The sequence below is a fragment of the Apteryx mantelli genome, chromosome 2 (assembly GCF_036417845.1).
Source record: "Apteryx mantelli isolate bAptMan1 chromosome 2, bAptMan1.hap1, whole genome shotgun sequence".
Lineage (NCBI taxonomy): Eukaryota > Metazoa > Chordata > Aves > Apterygiformes > Apterygidae > Apteryx > Apteryx mantelli.
Genome location: NC_089979.1, coordinates 39,101,671 through 39,124,003, shown reverse-complemented (window position 1 = coordinate 39,124,003; position 22,333 = coordinate 39,101,671). Strand labels below are relative to the sequence as shown.

The following is a 22,333-nucleotide window of genomic DNA, read 5'->3' as shown; positions in this document are numbered from 1 at the left end:
TACAGATATAATTATTTAGTATTTCTTCTTAAACTATTCATACACATTTCTAGCTTAGCAGACTATAAAAATACAGAGACTAAGATTTATAGTGGTAAATGTTTGCTCCTTATTGTTCTGTATTTTAAAAATAATTAAGTAGAATTGTAGCTATTCTGCATGCTGGTAAACTGAAATTCTTAAAACAGTATCCGTAAGGCTAATCATTTTGTGTGGTATGTCAGCGTCCTATTTACCCAAATCTGTCATAATTGCCTTCTGATACATCTTCCTTTGACATGCAAAATATTGAAAATGAGAGGATTCTGCATGGTGAGATTTTCTATAGAATGCTGGTTTTCTGTGATCATAACTTCATGGTGATAACTGGCCGACCTGTAGTTAAATGCACCTCAATTTCTCTCTCTTATTTTTCATAATTATCACACAGAGCCGTCTGTGCTCAGAGGTGTGATTAGGTTTAACCTGCCATCATATCTGAAGAACTTTCTGTACAACATATTATATATTGAAAGAATTATGTATGTAGATGGTAGGTCTAAGTGTAATAGATAAATTAGGTATGTGTATGAGTTGCTTTCATGCCAAAGTTAATTCCTGATTTTTTATGTTTTTAACAGGAAGACTGGAGAGCCCCCACTAATAAATGGCTGGATTCCTTTCCTTGGGAAGGCTTTGATTTTTAGAAAAGATGCTTTCAAATTCTTATTGGATCAGCAAAAGAAACTTGGAGATATTTTCACTGTACATATTGCTGGTGAGAAATATTTTACTGTTTTACTATTTCTCTTATATTTCCATCAGTGAAGTTAAATACTAATTCAAATATTTAGCTTAGAACCTTACTGATCTAAAAACCTTTCTTTATAGCATAGGCCAATGAAAATGGCTTAAATTCAAAAGTGTTATATGCATAATAAATATGTGCGGTATAAAATTATGAGCATGTGTATTTATGTACAGCTATAGGTATATACCCATATTGGCAAAATCTGTAGACATGTAATGTATGAACATAGATTTTGCCAGCACATAAAATTACAAATATGTGTATTGGTTTTTTTCTAAAGAAGGGAGAACTAACATCATCTTGACACTGCACAGAAAAATATCAGATTAAATTTAGAAAACACTAAGAAAAAAAGTGCAGAATATGTTCTCACACATTTTACAACTGGTTGACAGGAACACAAGGGAATGAATGACACATTGACTCAGTGATACAATCAGGACTGGAACACAGTGACTTCCTATTGCCAGTCTCTTGCTCTAATCATGCTTGCTGAAAATAGCAATATAATAAAGTATGATATAACCTTGATGCTTTCTGTGTATGTAGCTGTATTACTACACTAGCTTGAATACAAACATTTGAATGATTTCTCTTAGACACTTAGATTTAGAAGAAAAATATAGAATGAAAGCCAAATCCTGAATGAAACCTTTATATATATATATATAATATATATATATGTTTCATATAGTATAATATACTTTTTATTAAAATAAATTTAAAATCAAATACTTTCCTCTGTTCGAAAAAGACAAACTCTTATTAGTATAGGTGGATGTAGTGGATCTTTTTCACCTCTGCAGGCTGATATTCTTGTTCAAGTGATCAGTACTACAGTGGCACTAATTAGGACTTTAGAGGGAAGGTTATATCTCATTTTTAGCTATTCCTATATTTTAGGGAAATTCAAATAAAAATGCTCTGTAATTTCTTGGCAGTAGCATTAGCTTTATTTTTCCATATAATTAATATTTTTTAAAAAAACATTTTCCCCCCAAATCATTTAAGTAAATCGCAGGCAGTATGTTTAATTAATATAACTTTTCTTCCTGTTACAAAATGTGTTCTTTTTTCCTGTGGAAGAGCATTTTTTAAAGTTATTAAATGTGTGATTTTTCTATTCATTCCTTGTTTTCTTTTAAAACTGACATGTTCAGGTTTTTTCCCCGTCTTGAAAGTAAGTTCAACCCATCTACAAGATGAACTTCTGTTAAAATACTTCTTTTTATTGTTAATGTACATTCACACTATATACAGTTATGGCTTGTTAAGAATACAGATTAATAGTAATAATTCAAAGACTATCTTAGTACATTCATAAAGCTAATACAGTCATAATTTAGAATTCGTAATGTTTAATCAAATATTTATTTCTCTTTCTCCTCTTTATTCTTTTATGTAAGACTGTCCTTAGAGATTTGTATGTTTAAGCAATCTATGACTGTGATTTAGTTTAGCGAATTTCTATTTGCATGATAAACAAAATTCCACTTTAACTTATCTCCCCATGTTTTGGTATTTTGAGGAAGCCGTTGCTGATAGTGAGTGAGGTAAATGGATTGAGTTATCGATATCATTTCAGCCGTATATGGGGAAATCTTTGACTTTGTGAATTTGTCATATCAGAGATACTACTTAAAATTTGCTTTTGGATCTATTCACTTCAGTAAAAAAATGCTGACATCAACACTTCACTAAGGAGAAACAATTTCCCATCCACAACTCAAAAAAAAAAAAAGGAGAAAAAGCTTAGTATCTCATATCATGTCCCAATACCGAGACATACAGGATTTCTTGATGTCTTAATGATTTGACAAAGATGATGTTTGTATGTGCAGCAAACATAACATGGCCTGTTGTATATGTACTATCATTACTTTACCCCCCTGGTGAGTAACTAGAGGTCTTGTCAAAAAATTCTATCAATATATATTGTTCTAATTATTGGTTCTCAAACTAGTTCATTTGGAAAATGTGGAACGATGCTTGGAGTTTCTGGCATTGCCCCGTACCGGTAATGCAATTTCGCTGATTGTACTTTCTCATGTGATGAGCAAATGATTGTCATGCCTAAAAGTTACAAGGGACATGGATGTCATCTTAATAAAGAAATTAAAAAGCACATCTTTCTATGAGAAACAATGTAAATTCCTGACCTGTCGTAGAAAATAGTTCTCTAATTGGTTTTGTGTGGTGGTGCAGCAGAATCATTTTCCCCAAACGTCATACCAGCGAAGCACTACTGTACATCATTGTCAGCAGTTCAGCAGAATCTTCCTAATAAGAGGACGATTACGTAAATGTGATAGTCTTCAAAGAAAAAAAAAGGAAAAGGAAAAGAAGGGGGGGGGGGAGACAGTGTTGTCTTGAGATGATAGTACTTCCAAACCCAGCCTTTCTACTTGTTAAGGACCACCAGCATATAGGCAGCCAAGTAGGTAAGAACTTAAAGAACTTGAACAGTTTTTTAATTCTTTCTCGGCATAAAACTTTGTCTTCTTCTCCTGATATGTTACTAGGAATGATACTGCATTTTACAACACTATCTATGAGACTAACTAACTCCAATTTTTAATAAAATAATCTGTCTTACACTTTTTTTGCTAAATACATTTGATGCTAATAAGTAATGCTAATAAATCATGATAATTAGTCATCTTTTTTTTAAATCATGATATACCTACAATAACATATCACATTTTTCTGTCTTAGGCAAAAGGTAATTTACATTAACTTCTTACAAAGCTGAAGTCCGCTGCAAGCATTACTGAAATAACATCTATCATTATATGCCATATGAAATGCTTGTCTTTAATCATTAACATTAAAAAGATCCCAAATGCATTATTAGAGTAATTTCTTTACTATCATACAAATACTGGCTTCTGTGCTAGAATTTACCAAAGTTGACAATTTTCATATTTTCCACATCAATCTTGTTTTTCTAGGAGACTGTATAAACTAAATGGAGATAATCAGGATATTTGCAGCATGGTTGTAATGCAAACTGAACGACTGGAAAAGGAAGTGTAATTTTTCTGTATCCATACTAAAAAAATCAAAGGGCTTTTTACAGAAACAAGTATAAATCTATTGTTTTGACTTGTTTCTATAGTATTAAATATCATAGATAGCTCAGTATACTAAACTGTTGGGTTTTGGAGTGTGATGTTTCTGTATGGGCACGTCTGCTTGCTTTTTCTTTGTAGCAGGTCTTTTTACTGTCCAACATGGAAAGGCTTGGTCCCCAGTGGTTTCTATAAAAATAGTTTCAATATTTAAAGTTTCTTGATTTGGAGAGCTTGTGATCTGCCTCAATTTTGGGTTGATTTGGCAATTTACCTTTACTAACAGTCAAATAGAAACTCATGAGCATCAAGATTTTGGTTTTGTTTCAGAGAAGACTACTTTGAAGAGGTGGTTCCTGGGATCAGCTGTGATGGAAAGGCATGCGGGGGGAGCTGTATTTTAAAATGCTGAATAATAACTGGAAAATTTAGGAAATATTTGCATTTGTCTTTTACCAGATAGAAGACACTGGAAAGCAGTGTAGCTGTGTAGGGCATCTGTATGCACCTATGACTGTGATTGCTAAAGGCTGCCATTCCCACTCTTACGACACAACTTTCTAACTGTGGTTAATTCGTCTAGGTTTTGGTCTTTTGCTAATTAAAAGATCTAAAAGTAGGTTCTCTGGGAGGCACAGAAACAAGCTGCCTTTGTTATAGAAGAGTTCAACTTTTCTGACTATATAGACATTTGAAAAATGCAGTAACAAAGGTATTTTGTTTTACGTGTTTATATACATTGCTGACCTGCAGTGATGTGGTCTGGAGGCTGAATTCATTCCACAAAATGAATTACATTCTGGTACATACTTACTTTTTACTCACAGGAACCTGATGAGAATAATAAAACTCATGATCTGGAGTATTCTGTTTGTCAGAGATTTTCTTTTCCAAAGTTTGTGATTGTGCTATCATAAAGTGAGTTTTGATTAAAAATTATTACTAAAATAGTTCGTATGTCTGAAAACTCATTTACTAGAAATCATTTTCTTACTTAAAAATGATAAGAATTGATGTGCGTTTGCTAAGTGTCTGATTAAAGATCACAAAGAAACTCATATTTTGCATCAGAAATAAGCAGATGGTGGACAGATGGTTTAAATTAATATTAATTAAAAATCTTAACTTAAAATGTTTACCCTGTAAACGCAAAGTTAGGGAGCCAGCTTTCATCTTTAGGGTTAATAACACTCCACATCTATTTATTAAAAATCGCTCCAATGGGCATTCTTTCCAAGCTTTGATCACAAAGATGGTAGCCTCAATAAAGTGCATAAAAGTGTGTGAAAGCTGGAGGGGGAGGAGTACAAAAAGAGAGCAATTCTAGGACTCTAGCAAAGATGTGGAAAGATCCTGCAGAAGTTGAGACCAGAAATTCCTGTCAGTCTCTGATTTGGGAAGGAAGAAATGATCAGAAAAGAGGACTGAGAACTGAGGATCTCAGGTTTAGCTCTTTGCCATGCCAATTTCTTGCTATCTGTATTAAAAAATTAATTTATGGCTATGTTTTTTTATGTTACAGTAAAGCAAACTCTATGAGTACCTCAAAAAAATCAGGCACTGTTGACAAAAAAGGGGGTCAAATTCTGTCTTAATTTATCTCTTGTGTATCCTTACTGATTCATTGGGATTGCAGTGGATGTAATCAGGGCGAAAATTATGCCAGCTGGTTATTGCAAAGAAAGTCCAGAATGCACCCATATTTGTCACAGAGCAGTGTGAGTATATACAAATCAGAATAGGGATAACTATGATAATTCAAATATCACTATATGGTAACCATGGATACTTGTTGACATTTTTAGTGGTAGTGACTACTTTATCTCAGGACATCTGTCACAGAGCCAAATTTGGTCCTCAGTTAAGCATATAGTGTTCCCATTAAAATCAAAGATTTTGTCCCTTTAGTGAGACAGAATTAGACTGTGAGTGCTGTAAGCTTTGATATTTTTCCAGGTTTATAGCTAGGATATTTCACAGAGTATGTGTACATTTTAATGGGTATCCTTTTTCCCTAATGTGCCTGTTCACAAGTTAAGAATCAGGAACTCTAAATTTAGACCTAACATGGGAATCATCTATAAAGAGTTAAGATTTAATTTTGCTTTGGGAGTATTAACATTTTAATTCATGATAGCTCACCAAAATGCCCTTTATTATTAGTTGACTTAAAGCTTAGGGAGAAACTGCAGAATTTTTCTTGCATGGGCAACTTTAAAAGGCATCAAACTTGATATAATTCTGTTCCTTTGTGCAGACAGCTGAAGGTAGTACTATGCTATGTGATTAAGTACAGCAGGAAGGAGAGGAAGTTGTCAGTGCATGCGGACATGGTGGATGACGGGGCTAAGGGAGAGTATACCCCAGAGCAGGACACATTTTAAAAATGATATCAGACTCCATTGTAAGCTACAGCTTCCAGATCAAATGTGGGGGTATTCATTTTACTGATTCTAAGCAAATTTTTGATAAAAAGGTAGCAGAGCTTCAGGAAAAAAAAGTAGACCCGAGAGGGCTTTAAATGCTGGGGGATTGCAGTGTGAACAACATAACAAGGCCGCCTCCAGAGGAGAGGCTTTAGGTAGCTGGAGTCCCGTGCTTGTCCAAAATGCTGTTGACTACAGCAGCTCTGGGACAAGCTCGGTGTCCAGTTGAAGCCGTAGCCAGCAGCCCTTGCCCATTGGGTCTCGGTGTCATCTGCTCCAAGAAGGCTACCTAGGAAACATGCTTCCACTCCCATCCCTCTCTTTCAGTTCTCTCCATTCAGGTGAAATATGTGTGCTTCTCTCTTTCTGCTATTAAAAAAAAATACAGTTTTCAAATGCTGCCGTGACTCCACATGTATTTTCATGAGTTATACCAGTTTAGTAAATGATTTATTCCAGAGTGCCACAATTACAGGTCCCCCACTGTTGTCAAAAACATTAGATGAGTCTACACTGGAATGGCTTCATGCTGGTTTTAGAAGAGCCGTAGAAATGTGTAGAGGTAAAATCTGCATCCCGACAAAAGGAATCAATATTGTCTCTTTTCCAAAGCTAAATAAAACTTGCTACATCTTCCTTTTGTCTTCCTTTTTTTTTTCTTTTTTTTTTAGTGTGGATCGCTTTACAGATCTTTGCTTTTGGAATTTTATGTGTGTTTAGTACATAACATAAACATTGGCTATGTGTATTTTTTATTACTTCTGAAAGCATCACGAGATTATAAAACTACTTGTGTCTCTGTTTTTTTCTTTTCTTCTATTTAGGTAGATATATTACATTTATCATGGACCCATTTCAATATGTCTATGTCATCCGAAATAGCAAGCAACTTGAATTCCATGAATTTGCTAATAAAATGGCTTCCAAAACTTTTGACTACCCAGCCTTGTCTAAAGCAAAATTCCCAGATCTTAAGGAAAACCTGCACAGAATCTACCAGTATCTACAAGGCAAGCCTTTGGATATAATTTCTGACCACATGATGAAAAATCTCCAGGATATATTTGAATGGAAATGCTCACAAGCAACAGATTGGGAAACAGAAAAAATGTACAAATTCTGCTGCTCTGTAATGTTTGAAGCCAGTTTTATAACACTATATGGAAGAGTTCCTGCTGCAGATGGCCACAAAGTTATTAGTGAAATCAGAGACAAATTTATCAAGTTTGATGCCAGCTTTCCCTATTTAGCTGCAAACATACCAATTGAGTTGCTAGGAGCTACCAAGAGGGTTCGGAAGGAGCTTATACATCATTTTTTACTTCAGAACATGACAAAATGGCTGGGAGGGTCAAAAGTGGTCCAAGCCAGACAAGATATATTTGAGAAATATGAGCTGCTCGGAGATTATGACAAAGCAGGTAGGAAACTTATGAATGATTGCTTGTCTAAAATAAAATAATTTACTATAGACCTTTGAAATAAAAAGGCAAAATGGCGACCTTGAAATTTTTTTATGTTCTTTCTAATTGGCTAATGATAAAATGTTTTACTCTGAAACAACCCTCTATGATAATTGATTTTTTTTTTTGTGTGCTGAGGTGGTAAAACAAGATACTTAATGGTGATAATGAGAAAGATTATAACTGAGCTGCATTTACTCCCCTTATATCCCCCCCCCCGACATTACATTTCAAACTATTCTCATTAAGCAGAAAATTAGACTTCAGAAGCCTATTGGTCCTCATTAGCATTCACTGATCCTTGGCTGGGTCTGTGTCCTAACATCTTTTAATTAGCACACTGCAAATCTAATCAGTGTAATAAACGCTATTAATCTTCCTTTTCACTTATTTTCTCCCAGCACATCATTTTGCCTTCCTGTGGGCCTCTGTGGGAAACACGATTCCAGCTACATTCTGGGCCATGTATTATCTTCTGCGGCACCCAGAAGCTTTTGCAGCAGTGCGTGACGAGATTGACCATTTGTTGCAGTCAACAGGTCAAAAGAGAGAGCCTACGTATAACATCCACCTCACCAGAGAACAATTGGACAACCTAGTCTACCTAGGTAATTTATTTTTATCTGTTATGAAGAAAAGAGGGTCTCTCCCTGCAAACTCAGTTTATCACTCATTTCTGTTTACTGAGAAGGTGGAGGACACAGCTGCCTAATTGACATAATAACACCCATTTACATCAATTATAAATTATGTAGTTTATAGCTGTAGATACTCTCATTGCATGTAAACATTAAAGCCTAGGTAATTAACTATGCAAGGTATGCAAAAGGCTAAATCGAAGCTTTGCAATTATTTGAAAAAAAGTTGATGCCTATTAAGTTGTTTGATTCTGAGCATCTGCCGAAGTGTTAATGCATTTCAAATACTTCTGTGTGGTACTGCCAAGAAAGACCCTGTCCTGAAATTGAAGTAAGATGATGTATTTTAACTGCAAATATAATTTTTTTCACAAGCAGTTTCTTTCCTTTTCTGGTTTTAGCAAAACCAAAACACTTTTAAAGCAGGCTTCAGTTTAGCTATGGCTCTGAACTAAATGTAAAAAGGTAAAGCTTTACAGATTAGAAAACGTGCCTTTGATATTCACAAAACTACCTTGATTCAAAATAGAGTTCTAAATGAGAGCTTGGCCTTCCAATTCTAGATCAGTGGTTCAGATGGCCAGTTGCCATTAGAAGTTACTTTATCCAGGAGCTGGATAGGCCTTCACTGCATCAGTTGATGGTTTCATTTCATTTCTTAGTGCACAGGCAATGGCAAAATAAATACTAAAATTAAACTAGGTAAGGAGAGAGGAAAATTTTCATAGATATTCCTAGCAGGTAGGTACCTAACCTTTAAGCATCTGAAAATATCCATAGGTAATATTAGCAGAATAGACAACAGCTGAATAAAAGCATAAAGGCTGAAGATTCATTTTATTTTCAATAATAAAACCAGCCTATTGTTAGGACTGAGCTCATGTCTATATGTTTTGCTAGCTCATGGCCTGAGTTGACGTTCCACTCTTAAAGGAAGCTGTTTCAAGACAGAACAGTGGAGCAGTACAGAGGCACTGCTCTATGGTGGCTGCTTTGGATATAAATAATAACTGTTATTCTCCAGGACTGTCTAATGTGGCATATGTATCAAGACGCTTGTGTTCAAATTTGAATTGATTATCATAATACAAAACTAAAAGTGAGTTTGGTTTGGTTACTTTTTTTAGAGCATTATCATTTATCCTATAGTCATATACTGTGAGTCTAGTAACCTGGTTTCATCTCAACTTACAGCTGTTGTGATGAAGATTTACCTCTAATTGATGAAGAATGCTTTTGATAGAGAGGAGATATCTGATGGCAAGGACACTTCTTAAGAATAACATGACATTCTAAGTATTTCAGGTGCTTTTTAGGAACTTAAGCAAATGACTTCATATCTGAGTTAGTAGCCACCTGTAAATAATAAAGAAAAAAGGTTACCAGCAAAGGAATAAGAACATCAAGAAGACCAAGAGCAAATTTGTTTTGTATTTGGAGACAGAAATGGAAGTGGCAAGAGAAAAAAAAAACAAAACCCAAACCACCCCAGAAATGTAGGCATGAGGAAAATGAAAGCATATTCGAGTCTGGGACATCCATTTCTCAGGTTTATGTTGTTTAGCTTTTTTAAAAGTGATGCAGTATGACAAGGAATTTGAGAGGTAGCTATTTCCTGATTTGTATCCAGTGCTATTAAGGTATCAGACAAATAGAAGTGCCTCACTAAAACCAGCTGGTGCAAAATGGTATAAAGTGGACAGTTTAAAACATTAACTGTGTCATCCCCCTGATGCTCCCTGAAATCTTAAAGCATCTTGGAAAAATTTAATTTATGTGTTGAGGGGAAAGTGCCATATTCTATCTTATAGTATTCTTGTAGCACTTTTGCTAAATGTTATAATTGTGTTAAAGTGAATGTGATATGAACAGAACCTAGATTTCAATTCTTCTAGCACTTAAGTTATAAAGGACTGGATACTGTTCCATAAAATAATAATATAGAAAAAAAATCTGTACCATAAGTGAATTAAATTCATTCTTCAGTGAAAAGGGATGTTTTGTTAATAAATATATAGGAGGGACAAAGGTCCAAGTTTGCACTGCTTGCACATCAAAAATTCCCAGCATCTAGACTGGCAGCTTTGTGTGAAGAAAGAACACTTTGGGCAACCAAAATGTTGGTTGAACATTTTGGGCAACCTTTACACTAATAGCGTTCTAACCAAAATGTCTGAGAATGAGCTTTTTGTCTTTCTTCTCCCCCTCTACTAACCCAGAGCATGCAAAACTGGGAATTTGTGTCCCTGCTGTTGAGTAAGACAGACCAGGTGGGATTCTTATATGTTTATCACCTTGTCATCTCATTCTCCTGTTTTAAGTGCTCTGATTTCTCCATCCTCTTTTTGGCCTACTCTAACAAGAGCCTTTTTTTGAATTTCTCATGCTTTGAAGAACAAGCAAGAGTTGCTAAAAAGCCTTTCTCAAGAAGCAGCGTTGTTGTTATGGTCAGATTCTTTGGGTCTAGGGAACAACGTGTCCATTTACTTCTAAATTCAAAGTACAGGTATATGATTAAAAAAAAAAAAAACAACACTTTCAACCCACAACAAATACTGGCTCTTTTCACAAAACTGTCCCTGATTATTTTTTTCCCTATGGCATTTCTAGGGCAGCACACTTTGTTCTATCTGCATAAGACTTTTCCAGAAACCAAAACATGCTTATTTGTGTGAGCGAAGTAACATACATTATTAGTCATTATGACTCACAGTGGAGCTCTAACATGGTAAAATACATGAGAATGGTCTGTCAGTTTTATGGCAATAATGTAAATGCAAAGGGTAAAGCAGAAATATACTTAGTGTGTGTTTAATTCTAGGCGTGATTAGTTAGTTCGTTTGTTTAATATTAGTTCATTCATTTAGACTGTGAAGTATTCTTGCCCCAGGTCATTGCTGAATTCCAGATATTTCCTGCAAAAAGAGCACAGCTTGAAAAATCGTTTCATATACATGAAAAGGTAGAAACCCCAAAAGAGCTTAATACAGAGGACGTAATTGTAACACAAATGGTAAGCATTAAAATTGTTGCTTGGTTTGGAAATAAATGGCTATATTTTCCTGGAATGGGCTGGGCAGTACCATTTAGTTCTTAGTAAGATGAAAATATACTTGTTTCGGATTATCATTTATGTTGGCACACCATGATGCATGTGGTTAAATGACCCCCCAAATATTTGCATACTCAATAGCTATTTTCCTACCATACACTCTAATAATTATAGTACCCTATTACCTGCTCTGTGTTAGTATAAAATTAACAATCCATTATGCACAATAAGTTTTATAAAACATTTACAGATAGAGATCATGTTTAATTAAAATTAACTTGCCTATGAAAGCCAAATGCACTTATGATTCACAATGACCTTTTATTACCTGCAGTCCCTTGTTTTGGCTGGATGATTGACAGCTTGCTGTTTGGCTACCATGTTGTATTTCAGCTGACAAGACTTTTCATTTTAACTCAATTTGCCTGCCTATCACAAGCTGGTGGCAGGCCAGGCTCAAGTCACCCAGCTTTGCCTCAGCAGCTTGCTCTATTTCTCATTAGTACGCATTTATTCAGTGGAAATTGGAAGACAAATGCTTGAAGGCATGTGAACTAAGTATAGCAAATTAGGGTTTAAGGACTGAATATTTATAAGTATATTGAAACAGTTTTTAAAAAAATCTAGAATGAATTGGAAGCTGAGTGCTAGCTTTAGTATAAGAGAAATGAAGAGAGAAGTGGGAGGATTCTAAGAATAACAATACTATCTCTCTCTCTCTCTCTCTCTTTCTCTTTTTTTTTTTTTCTCTCTCTCCCTCTCTCTCTCTCTCTCTCTCCAAAATATGTAAAATCTCTCTGACAACACCTTATCTAACAACAGCCTGGCTTCTTTATGTAGCGCTTGTACAGTGAAGTTTAGCATCTCGTGTGTGTAAGAAGGGGGGAAAAAAATGAGGGTCATGTTCATTTGCTGCTTGGTTATCCCTTGGTATGCTTTAAATTGCCTTGTTTGTTCGGCACTAGCACAGAAACAGATGTTGCTCTACCGTGCTGGATAATTTACTGTACCTCATGGTGCAGAATGGAAGGCCTCCCAAGCTACCCAGCTGGTCTGTCAGCAGCAATGGCTGGTGTCTGCTGAACTATGACAACTGCAAGTAAAGGCTGCAGTTTTATTGTGCAGTTGTCATTCTTCTCAATGTATAGCTCCAGCATTTGTACGGCGCTTGTAGAAAGCTGGCTGTCTATTTTTTTAGTGTTCGCCTGCAAACCTGCAGAAGCTCCATTCTCCTTTGTTGATCATAATGTGACTCATTACTTTTGTCATCTAATGATTATCGGCATCATCGCTCAGAGCTAGAGCCAAGCTCGCCTTCCACATATAACTGGTACTGGAAGGTAAAACAGATTTGTCATTTACGATCTGACCGCTAAGCCACACTTTGTGCTCCATTATTGTGATTAACTTCTGCATAAGATATGCTTGCCCAATTGTCATTTGTGATACGACGGTGGGCACAGACTGCCATGCTTTCTGGGCGGGTGTCAGCCAATGGCATGGGACCGCATCGCTCGTGTTGCTAAATGTAGACCTGCTCTTTCACAGCTGCAGTTTAATAATTATTTTTCTTTTCTTCTTTCCCCCCTCCCCCCCCTTTCCTCATTTGATTTCTTGTGTGAATGGAGTTGCTACATATGTCAGCTACCATTTTCGAATCATGGGCTAATGTGGAGTCACAAGCTTCAGTTTTCGAAGGCTGGAGACAGCCGAAGAGTCAAGGCTGGACCCTTTCTTTGTACCGTGTAAAGTTTTGTTGCCGGAGCGCTGCCAGTTGAAATCTATCGTGTCAGGTGCCTTGCGGCTATCCGCAGTAGAGGCCATATTCTGGAACCAGAGTTCTTTTCTGGCTTCATCACCAACAAGCCGATTTGACTCTGCCTGATTATAGTAACGAAGGCAGTCCAAAAGAATATGCACAGACTCACTGTACGTCACATTGAATCACTGCTCAGGCCACACAAAGCTGACCGCAGCCTCATTTCTTTAGACAAATGCATGCTTAAGGAAAAACCTCCTGCAAGAAAGCATCCAGGGCCACTTTATTTGCTATGCATGCTGCACCAGATTTAATTTTTAGTGAAAGAATGTTTGTTATTATCTTTTTCAGATGCATCTACACTGGGTAGCTACTGTCTCTAATAAACTAACCTTGTGGGTGCGAGGGTTACAGTGCCTTGCTGAACACTTAGAGAAGGTTTAGCTGATATCACAAAACATAAATACAAACACAAATGGATTATTATGTGAAAATGAAACCTATTTTACGCCATTTTCACACTGATGATTAGAAGGAATCCAGTCACATATAACAGCACCCATACACACTGGTGGAAAAATAGTCAGTTTTGATTACAAAGTGAGAGATGCAGCCCTAGACAGGAGCTACATGCTGATATACATGCTATCAGAATGATTTATGCAAATTATGCATATTATTCCCAAAGGAATTCCTCCTCAAACTGCCAGGATAAATTGCCGGAAATTAGCCATAAAATCTGTCGTGCTAGGAGCAAAAGGTGAAGGCCACTGGGAAAGCAAGGACATTCAGCTTCTGGAGCCTTCCAGGATGTGATGGTGAAAGTAGAAATAATCTTGCTTTCCCTAGCACTGAAAGGATTATATTTTGTTTTCTCTTGGACAATTAAAAGTGTCTTTCTCTCCTAAAATTGCCAGGCAAATAATGAATTGTTTTCATTCACTCTGACCATTATAGACATTATCATTTGGCAACATAGCTCACTGGAAACCAAATAAATAAATTTAAAAATCCTCAGAATGACTACAGAACAAGCAAAATGATTTTTCTAACGTATAGTCCTGCCATTATATCCAACAGCTTTTGAAAGGCAAGCTAAATAGCTCCTTGGATGCTTTGACTGGTATTTGCTTGCAACCTCCAAAATATATGTAAATGCATAAAGCATTCATGTCTTTTGATTGTCTTGTTTTCAATGTGATGCCTGAATAATGGCTTTCCACCCAAAATTCAGTGCTGCCTACAGCCGACAAGATTTCTCAGAACTATCAGTGAGAATTACATTGTAATGTTCAGAATTGCAGTTCCCCACCCCCTGCCCCACGGGATTGTTTATTACCACCTCGTGGTGTCTGGTTTATGTTTTGTTTTGTTTGTGTTTTTTCCCCCCCTTTTTTTTTCTTTAGCCTGCCCTACTAAACCTCTCGAGGTTCAGCAGCTGTAGCCGCGTATAACTTCCAGTCATCTCCCATATTTCTGATGCTTCCCCCCTCTTCTTTTGTTTAATCGCAGAGAGTGCCCTAAACGAGAGTTTACGAATGTGCTCGTCTTCCATGAACATTCGCATCAGCCAGGAGGATTTTGTTCTCAAGCTTGAAGGGGATCAGGAAGTCAGTTTGAGGAGAGGAGACTGGATAGCCCTTTACCCTCAGATTTTGCATATGGACCCTGAGGTCTATGAAGATCCTAAGGTAAACATTCAGCTGGTGCTACTCTTCCTACTTCAGGCACATTGCAGCAGCCAGGCCTTCTGTGATAGGTTTTTCTTTTTTCTTTTTCTTTTTTTTTAACTGCTGTTCCTTCTTGTGGAACAAATCTTCCTACTTTCAGATGTATTTTCTAGGGCCCTATAGGTCAGAGGATTCATGGCCTGAAGAGAGAAATATGGTGATGAGACTGACTGCCACTGCTTTCAAAGGAATTGACAATTGCACATTGACTACCATAAACTTCAGGCTAAATGTGGGTTTTGTCTGGCAGTGGATCATTTGATACCCAAGGAGGGCTGAATAATAGAAGGTGGTTTAAATAGCAAATAATGTGGGCCATTTAGCCAGGTGCCCCCAAAGTATCACTGACTCTCTGACGCCCTATAATAGCAGTGTCTTACTTGAGCCATATGCTTTTTCACCTCTCTTCATAGAGATTCACCCCTTCTTGGTCAATTAAGATAGTGTTGTGAACTTGAGACTGTAAAGCTGTTGCTCTGCAGTGAAGCTCTGAGGGTAGTTGCATCATCTCCATGTATTTTTTTCTGAAACTCAAGTTAATGAGTATCAAAGACTCAAACTTAATCCACCCTGCCTCAGCCTTAATATGGCTTCAGAAGTTCACCACCTGCATGCAAATTGGATAGTCCTAGTCTCCGGTAGGTAGTTCCACAGGACTGTCGTCCCCAGTACAGGGTGCCATATAGGAAGTGAGATTGTATAAAATGGGGCAATTAAATGCCTCCTCTGCCTGAGAGGTAAGAGTTTATACCTGAATCATTCCTCATCCCTATTTCTCCAAGCAAGCAGCTGTTTCCCAAACGTACTGATTTCAGTAGTTGTTACTTAAACCAAAAAATGCATTTCAGACCATTATTCCGCTTTGGAAAGTACATTGGACTTGTTTACATGTTTATAGAAAACCCTTGTTAGAGCCATTCCTTCCTGAGGCTCTCCTTTTCAGTAATCTAAAGATAAAGATGTGTGTATGGGGTTGCAGAGGAAAGACTAGATTCAAATGCCTCATTGGTGCAGGATAGCATCTTGCTGCACAGGAATGCCACTGGATTCGGTGAGAGGAGGTGTGGAGTGTGTAGGAGTTAGTAGGAGTTAAGCATAGTTGTAGGTATCAACACAGTAGCCACAAAAATGGAAATTACATCAAGTAGGGCTCCACTGTCTGTACCCCACTGAAAAAGGAAGACAAGGCTATTGAGAAAATCAATGTTGTAAAAAATAATCCATATATTGGCAAATAGTTGATTAATATTTTTGTTCTTAAAAAGTACAAGTAACAAATAAGCTTTTTCTCATTTTATTCTTAACACTCTATTTTGGAGGACATTATTGATTGTCAAAAGTCCATCTGTTTGTTTAGGTCCTAGACCAAAAGCATCAGTGTGGTAACTGATCCCCTCCCTTACTCAATAATTGTCAGAATATATTAGCATATTTCCATTGCTTGAATATATCTGCTTAGTATCAGCTCTACTCAGCTTTCACAGTACAGCTTTAGTTCATATATTTTATCTTTTTGATAGTGAATGAGCAATCCACACATTGCAGAGTACATTGATTTCAGCACGTGGGCCCTCTCGAAAAGTGGGGAAATCACTCTTCTGTTTGGTTCTTAAAATATGCAGTGTTCTTTCAACAGTAACTACTGAGGATCAGATAGAGATGGAGATTGAATTTTTTGAAAGGTGCAGTCTTGAGCTTGTCATATATTTAGGAAAAACTTTCCCGGGAAAACAGGCAGCTTGATGAGATAATTCTGTAGCAATGCTTTTCTCCTGGGTACATAAATTTAAGTTCAAGCCATCTTTTGCTCTGGCACTGTGTTGTAAAAGTGTAAGCAGATATTGGTGACCTCTTTCTCCACTCAAAGCCTAAATAAATAAGTCAACTCTCTATAAAGTGGGTAAGTGAATCTCTAAATCCAACTAAATTTGCAGAGCTCGGTAAGTGAATTCTGCAGTTCCCATACAATGAATTATCTGTGCAGGAAACCCTACATGGCAGCTTCCCAAACAAAGCTGAATACAAGATGTGACAAAGGTAGTTTTATAACAATCACATGAGACTGCTTGATTTTCATAATACTCTTAACAGGCCATCCATTCAGAGCTTTGCCTCCTGTTCCTTCTTCAGTGCCCTCACCTTTTCCCCACCATCATCCACACTCTGCTTTCCACAGAGACTTCTGTGCATGCTTGAAAGTTCCTTGTTGTCAGAAATAAGTCTTTCTTTAAAAGCCAGGTCCCTGGCTAAATAAAAAATACCAAATTCTACCAGTTTTGATAACAAAAGCATGAGTTTGATGTGACTGTTATCACTGGCTCCATTCTTGTGTCATACTTTTTTCTGCTCTTCAAGTTCCTTAGACAGCAGATTTTTTTAAAATCAGTTTCAACTTTCAGATGGCTCATAAGAATCCAAGAAAGCATAAGGTTTGGTCCAGGATATGTACCATATCGAAGTCCTTAGCAGCTCCAGACACCAGGAATGCACCTTTTGGAAATGTTCCAGTGAAGTGAAGAGCTCATTTTTTAAAGCTATTACAGTTCATATTTAGCAGAGCTTTTTTAGATCAGCAGGATTTACATTTCAAAAAGTGAATCTTTTTTAAGGAAAAGATGGTATTTTGGGCTTTCATTTGTTACTGTGTTAATTCAAATGCAAGTAATAACTTACCAGAAAAAAAAAAAATGGCATGCTTCCTCTTGGCTGAGATGCTCAAAGAAACTGAAAATAATTACTTCTCAGTGGAAACACACATATATCCCCATTAATTTCATGGAAAATCCAAGCCTCTGACATTTAGAGAAACAAGCTCCTGGTCTTCAACACACCAAGTTACATCCCCTGCAGTGCACCTCGTACTTATTCCCCTGTGAAAGGCGTTCTCATAAGCCACCTCTCCTGCCACTGTTTTCCTCAACAGCAAGACCTTCAGTGCAGGGTTTTCAGAGCCTTTAATATAGTGCGTAGATCAGTATCAGTGTGTGGTTTGGGATTTTTTTTTGTTTTGTTTTGTTTTTTAATCAGCTGAGGTGGTTTCTGTTTGACTGACTTGTTCCCAGCCAGCTCCAAATGGCTGGTGCTATAGCAGATGTATGCAAAGCAGGACAAATGCTAATGAGTGACCATAAGCAAGAAGTGTCTGTCATTTTTATTCAAAGCATGCAGGAGGATTTTATAAGTGGTTAATTTGCTGTTGACTGAGTGAGGATTGCCAGATCTCCTTCATTCAAAAACATGAATTATCTCTAAACAGTGATCCTACTATTGGAAAATCATCAGAAAGATGTTCAATTTATGGAACCTAAGTTACAAGCACAACTTCAAGCCTTACTTGAAAAAACATACTCTTTATAATAGTCATTATAAAGATGTATATCTTTATACATCAATTGTCCTGCTCTGCACACAGCTTCCAGAGCAAACTATTTGAAGGTCAGATGTGGCAAATTAAGCAGCAACCATCTCCAACTGAAGGGAAAATTGGCTGCAAAGTATCAGGTCTGGTTTTTGAATAATCTGCACCACTGGGTGCAGAAGAAGGATAGATTTTGCTGTACCTCGCAAGAATAGGATAAATGCAATGCATTAATTTATTCATAGGCATTTGCAGAATTTGGCAGATTATTCTTATTCATGATGTATGTACCACACTGAGTGCATATGATGCTTTACAAGAAAATTGTCCTTCCACTAAGGTTCATTGTCCCTGCTACAAAGCGGTCAAAACCTAATTACAATCAATACAGGCCAGACATTCAGTGGATGAGATGTGGAAGTTGAAGGATCCTGATGTAAAAGGACTAAGTTAAGTAAGTGGAGTTAAGGAGTGTTGGAGGGAAGGTAATGTGAGTTAATGAAACTTGAGGGAACCAACTGAAAAGGAGAAGCTGTCAGCTTCTTGTCTTCCTCTTTATTGTATTTTTCTGGGTTTTAGAAACATTACCATCACACAAACAAAGCAACTAATATAACTGTTTTGTTACATCTCTCTCTCTCTCTCTCTCTCTCTCTCTCTCTCTCCCTTTTGTTTTCAGGAGTATAAGTTTGATCGTTACATAGAAAACGGCAAGAAGAAAACCACATTCTACAAGGCAGGAAGAAAACTGAAATATTTCCTAATGCCCTTTGGCTCTGGGATCAGCATGTGTCCAGGGAGGTTCCTTGCAATGAATGAGATGAAGATGTTTCTTTTCTTGCTTTTGGCTCATTTTGATGTAGAACTAGTGGAAAACAAAGCTGTCAGACTTGACAACAGTCGTATGGGCCTTGGTATCCTCCTGCCAGACATTGATATTGCCTTTCGTTACAAACTAAGGTCCTTAGGAAAGTGAGCGGCTGCCTATATGCCTTTCACTAATCTCAGTGTTTGCTCTGTTTCCTCACTCTGCTTTGTATTTTTTGGGAATATTTGCATTTTCCCCTCTGCTTTCATCTCCTTCCTGTTTGTTACTGAGGAGAAAAGCCCTTGGACTGGGGATAGATGTCACATGCTGGGATATGAAACCTCCATTTGTCCTGCCTGAGTTCATAGTGAGGTGAGATGACTAGAGTTGGTCTGAGTAAATAGCCCAATGTGCCTCCATGAAGGGTCCCTGTATTCTTGGGCATGAGTTGAGTAGGATTTTCAGGGAGGCTGACCTCAAGCTGAATCCAGGCTATGTATATGGGAAACGTGGCTCAGCAGCTGTATCTTGGGAACCACTTAGACTGCTTGGAAACGTCACAATTCAGGTACACTGCACAGACGTCCTTTGAGCCAAAAGGCCTCATTCCTTAACAGGGACTCCCTCTTTTTAGATTAAGAGGTCCCATATACCCACCATCTGAATGCATCACTGCATCTGCTCATAGAAACATAATAGCAAGAAAGGGGGAACTTAGAAAGTTCTGTAGGGTGGCATGTCCTTTGGAAGGAAAGGATTTTTAATAATTATTATCCTAACTTTTTATTTACCCTGTTCCCTTCATGGACCTAAGTGTCTTAGTCCTTAGTTGGGAGATGCAATGGAAGCTATACGGGTGGGGGGGATGATTTTCAAGAGTGTCTTACTAGGAACACATCTCTGGCTTCAGCAGTATATGCTGAGGATGAACGCTTTGTTCTTTGTGCAAAGCAAAGAAATTAAAATCTGTGATTTTTTTGCTGCGGTCCATTAAAGTCAGAGGGGAGGTTCTGTTGATTTTAATGGGCTCTGCATCAAGCCTAAATTATCTGTTTTGGCTTTTGAGCCACAAAACTAAACTCTTCAGGGAGAAAATATATGAGCCTCTTTGAAATGATGCTATCATCTCAAAAATTACCTTCTGTTTATCTTACTGTTTTACTAATAACACGTCTGTTTATTTTGACAATCTCTTGTGTTTGTTAGTTTCTCTAAAAAAGCAAAAGAATGACAGAGGTCTTCAAGGACAAGTGTGATATCTAAAACTACTTTTTAATAGTGTTTTAATGTGCCTAAGCTATGCATAGGCAGAGTAGTCTAGCCTGTGTTTGAATTATCTACCTACAAATTGGGAAGTTATCTGCATCGGTAGTTCCTGTTGGAGATGACCTTCCATAAGTCTTTAGTTCAACATTCTTGATGGTTTAAGGGGGAAAAAAAGACAAACATAAAAGAATTTGAGTTAATTTGTCTCAATACAGGGTTTTAGTCGTCTAAAAGCCAAACTACCCTGCTCATTCACCATGAGCTAACTTGTGATTGACACCTTTTTTCCTGGAATTTTTAACATATTTTAGAGTTATATTCTAAATAATATTGCATAGCCTGGACAATAAGTTAAATGCAAGAAGATCTAAAGTCCTATAATACCTAATAATTGTCTTCACATCAACTGCATTACACTTCCTATTGATGCTTCATACCTTCTTCAAACACAATCTTCTTTGGGGCCAAAATCTGAGCAAGTAAAAACCCTGCTCAGTCACAGAATATAGTTGTATACTGGCTGCACAGCCTGCTTGACTGGCTGTCAAAATCTTTTTTCATAAATTAATTTACTAGTGTGTAGGCTATAAGAAGATTTTTAGACCCTGTTTCTGTTTCCAGCCATCACTTCAGAGTCTGATGAGGATTCTCTTGGCTGTCCAGTCTCAATTTGCCAACATGATAATTGTGGTGGGAGAGTAGCCGTGTCAGTGGACTTTGTCTTATGTTCCCAAAAATCCTCTGGTTTGGATGTGCCAGCAAAATGTGTGCCCATGTGGCCAGACGATGAATAATAATGCTGTACATGAGCAAGACTTCTCCTCGTGCTCCCAAGTGTACAGTCATCAATCATAGAAGTTAGACTGGAAGAAAGATGAGCAGTTGCTGCAAGAGAAGGTTAGTTTGGCTAGCCAACCCTTAATCTATTCTGTGCCAGGATTTGCATTTCTCTAAATAGTTAACCAACCACAGAGCTGTTGCAGCTATCTGAACGTGAGTTCAGATTTGCCCTATAGATGCTGAGTGAATTGCTGGCTCATCTGGAGTGCCCAAAAGCATTGTGGGAAATTCTCAGTGCTTGTCGAACAAGTCATTAAAAAGATCACCTTTTCCAGGATTTCACTGCTTGCACTGCTGACTTTTTGGGGTGCCGTGCATTGGTGCTGTCAGAGGCATGGTGCTCCAAAAAGCCCACGACACTCTACTCAGTGCAAAAGACACAGACCTCTGAAAACTTTGGCTTGACATGTCTTTACCCAGTGGATAATCAGTGCCACTAGCTAGTTTGGGGAATGACAAGCTGAAATTCCCTGTTCCTTTTGCATTTCTTTTAAAATGAGAAATCTTATTCATCTCTAAAGCACTTGATGGCCTATGGATGAAAACTGCTACGTACATACTAAGAATTAGAATTATTTATTGTTATTTGTGTCTAAGACCGTTCAGTTATTCATGTAAAGCACATACACTAAATAAGTATTGGTAGAAAGGCTTTCAGAGATTGGCACAGCCATATTCAAGTCCTCAGAGAAGAAAATTGTGTTTTTGTGAGATATATTGGATGAACATTTTCTCTTCATATATAATATCAATAATGTGTACAGTGTTGGAGTATACTTACATTAAATGGGCTTTGCAGTTGATTAAATGCCTTAACTTTGCTTCAACATTTAATCAACAGCAAAACCTGATTATTGCCTTGTGCCATAGAATAAAAATTTGTTTTTATAGAGAGATTCTTGTATTCAAGTTAGTTACTGCTGTAGTTACTCTGTAGGCAAGCACAGGAGCTATTCTGTACTCAGCCATAGCTCATAATCCAGTTTGGACATTAGAAGCTGTTTATTGAGAGAGGAAATGTTGATGTCATTACACTGTTGACTGTATTACATTATTGCTTAAATGTAAGCTGTAAAATGTCTCATGCCACAGTTATGATAAATCTTTCCTTGGCATCTGACTTTGAAACAAA

At 37.2% G+C, this 22,333-nt stretch overlaps 1 protein-coding gene across 1 annotated transcript; it reads left to right on the top strand.

Moving 5' to 3' along the window:
* The first annotated feature begins 668 nt into the window (after nucleotides 1–668).
* On the top strand, nucleotides 669–19,263 carry CYP7B1 (cytochrome P450 family 7 subfamily B member 1). Its single transcript, XM_013954664.2, has 5 exons — nucleotides 669–757; nucleotides 7,112–7,708; nucleotides 8,152–8,358; nucleotides 14,712–14,890; nucleotides 18,967–19,263. The coding sequence occupies exons 2-5, from the start codon at nucleotides 7,132–7,134 to the stop codon at nucleotides 19,261–19,263; spliced, it is 1,260 nt and encodes a 419-aa protein (XP_013810118.2). The 5' UTR covers nucleotides 669–757; nucleotides 7,112–7,131.
* The last annotated feature ends 3,070 nt before the right edge of the window (nucleotides 19,264–22,333 follow it).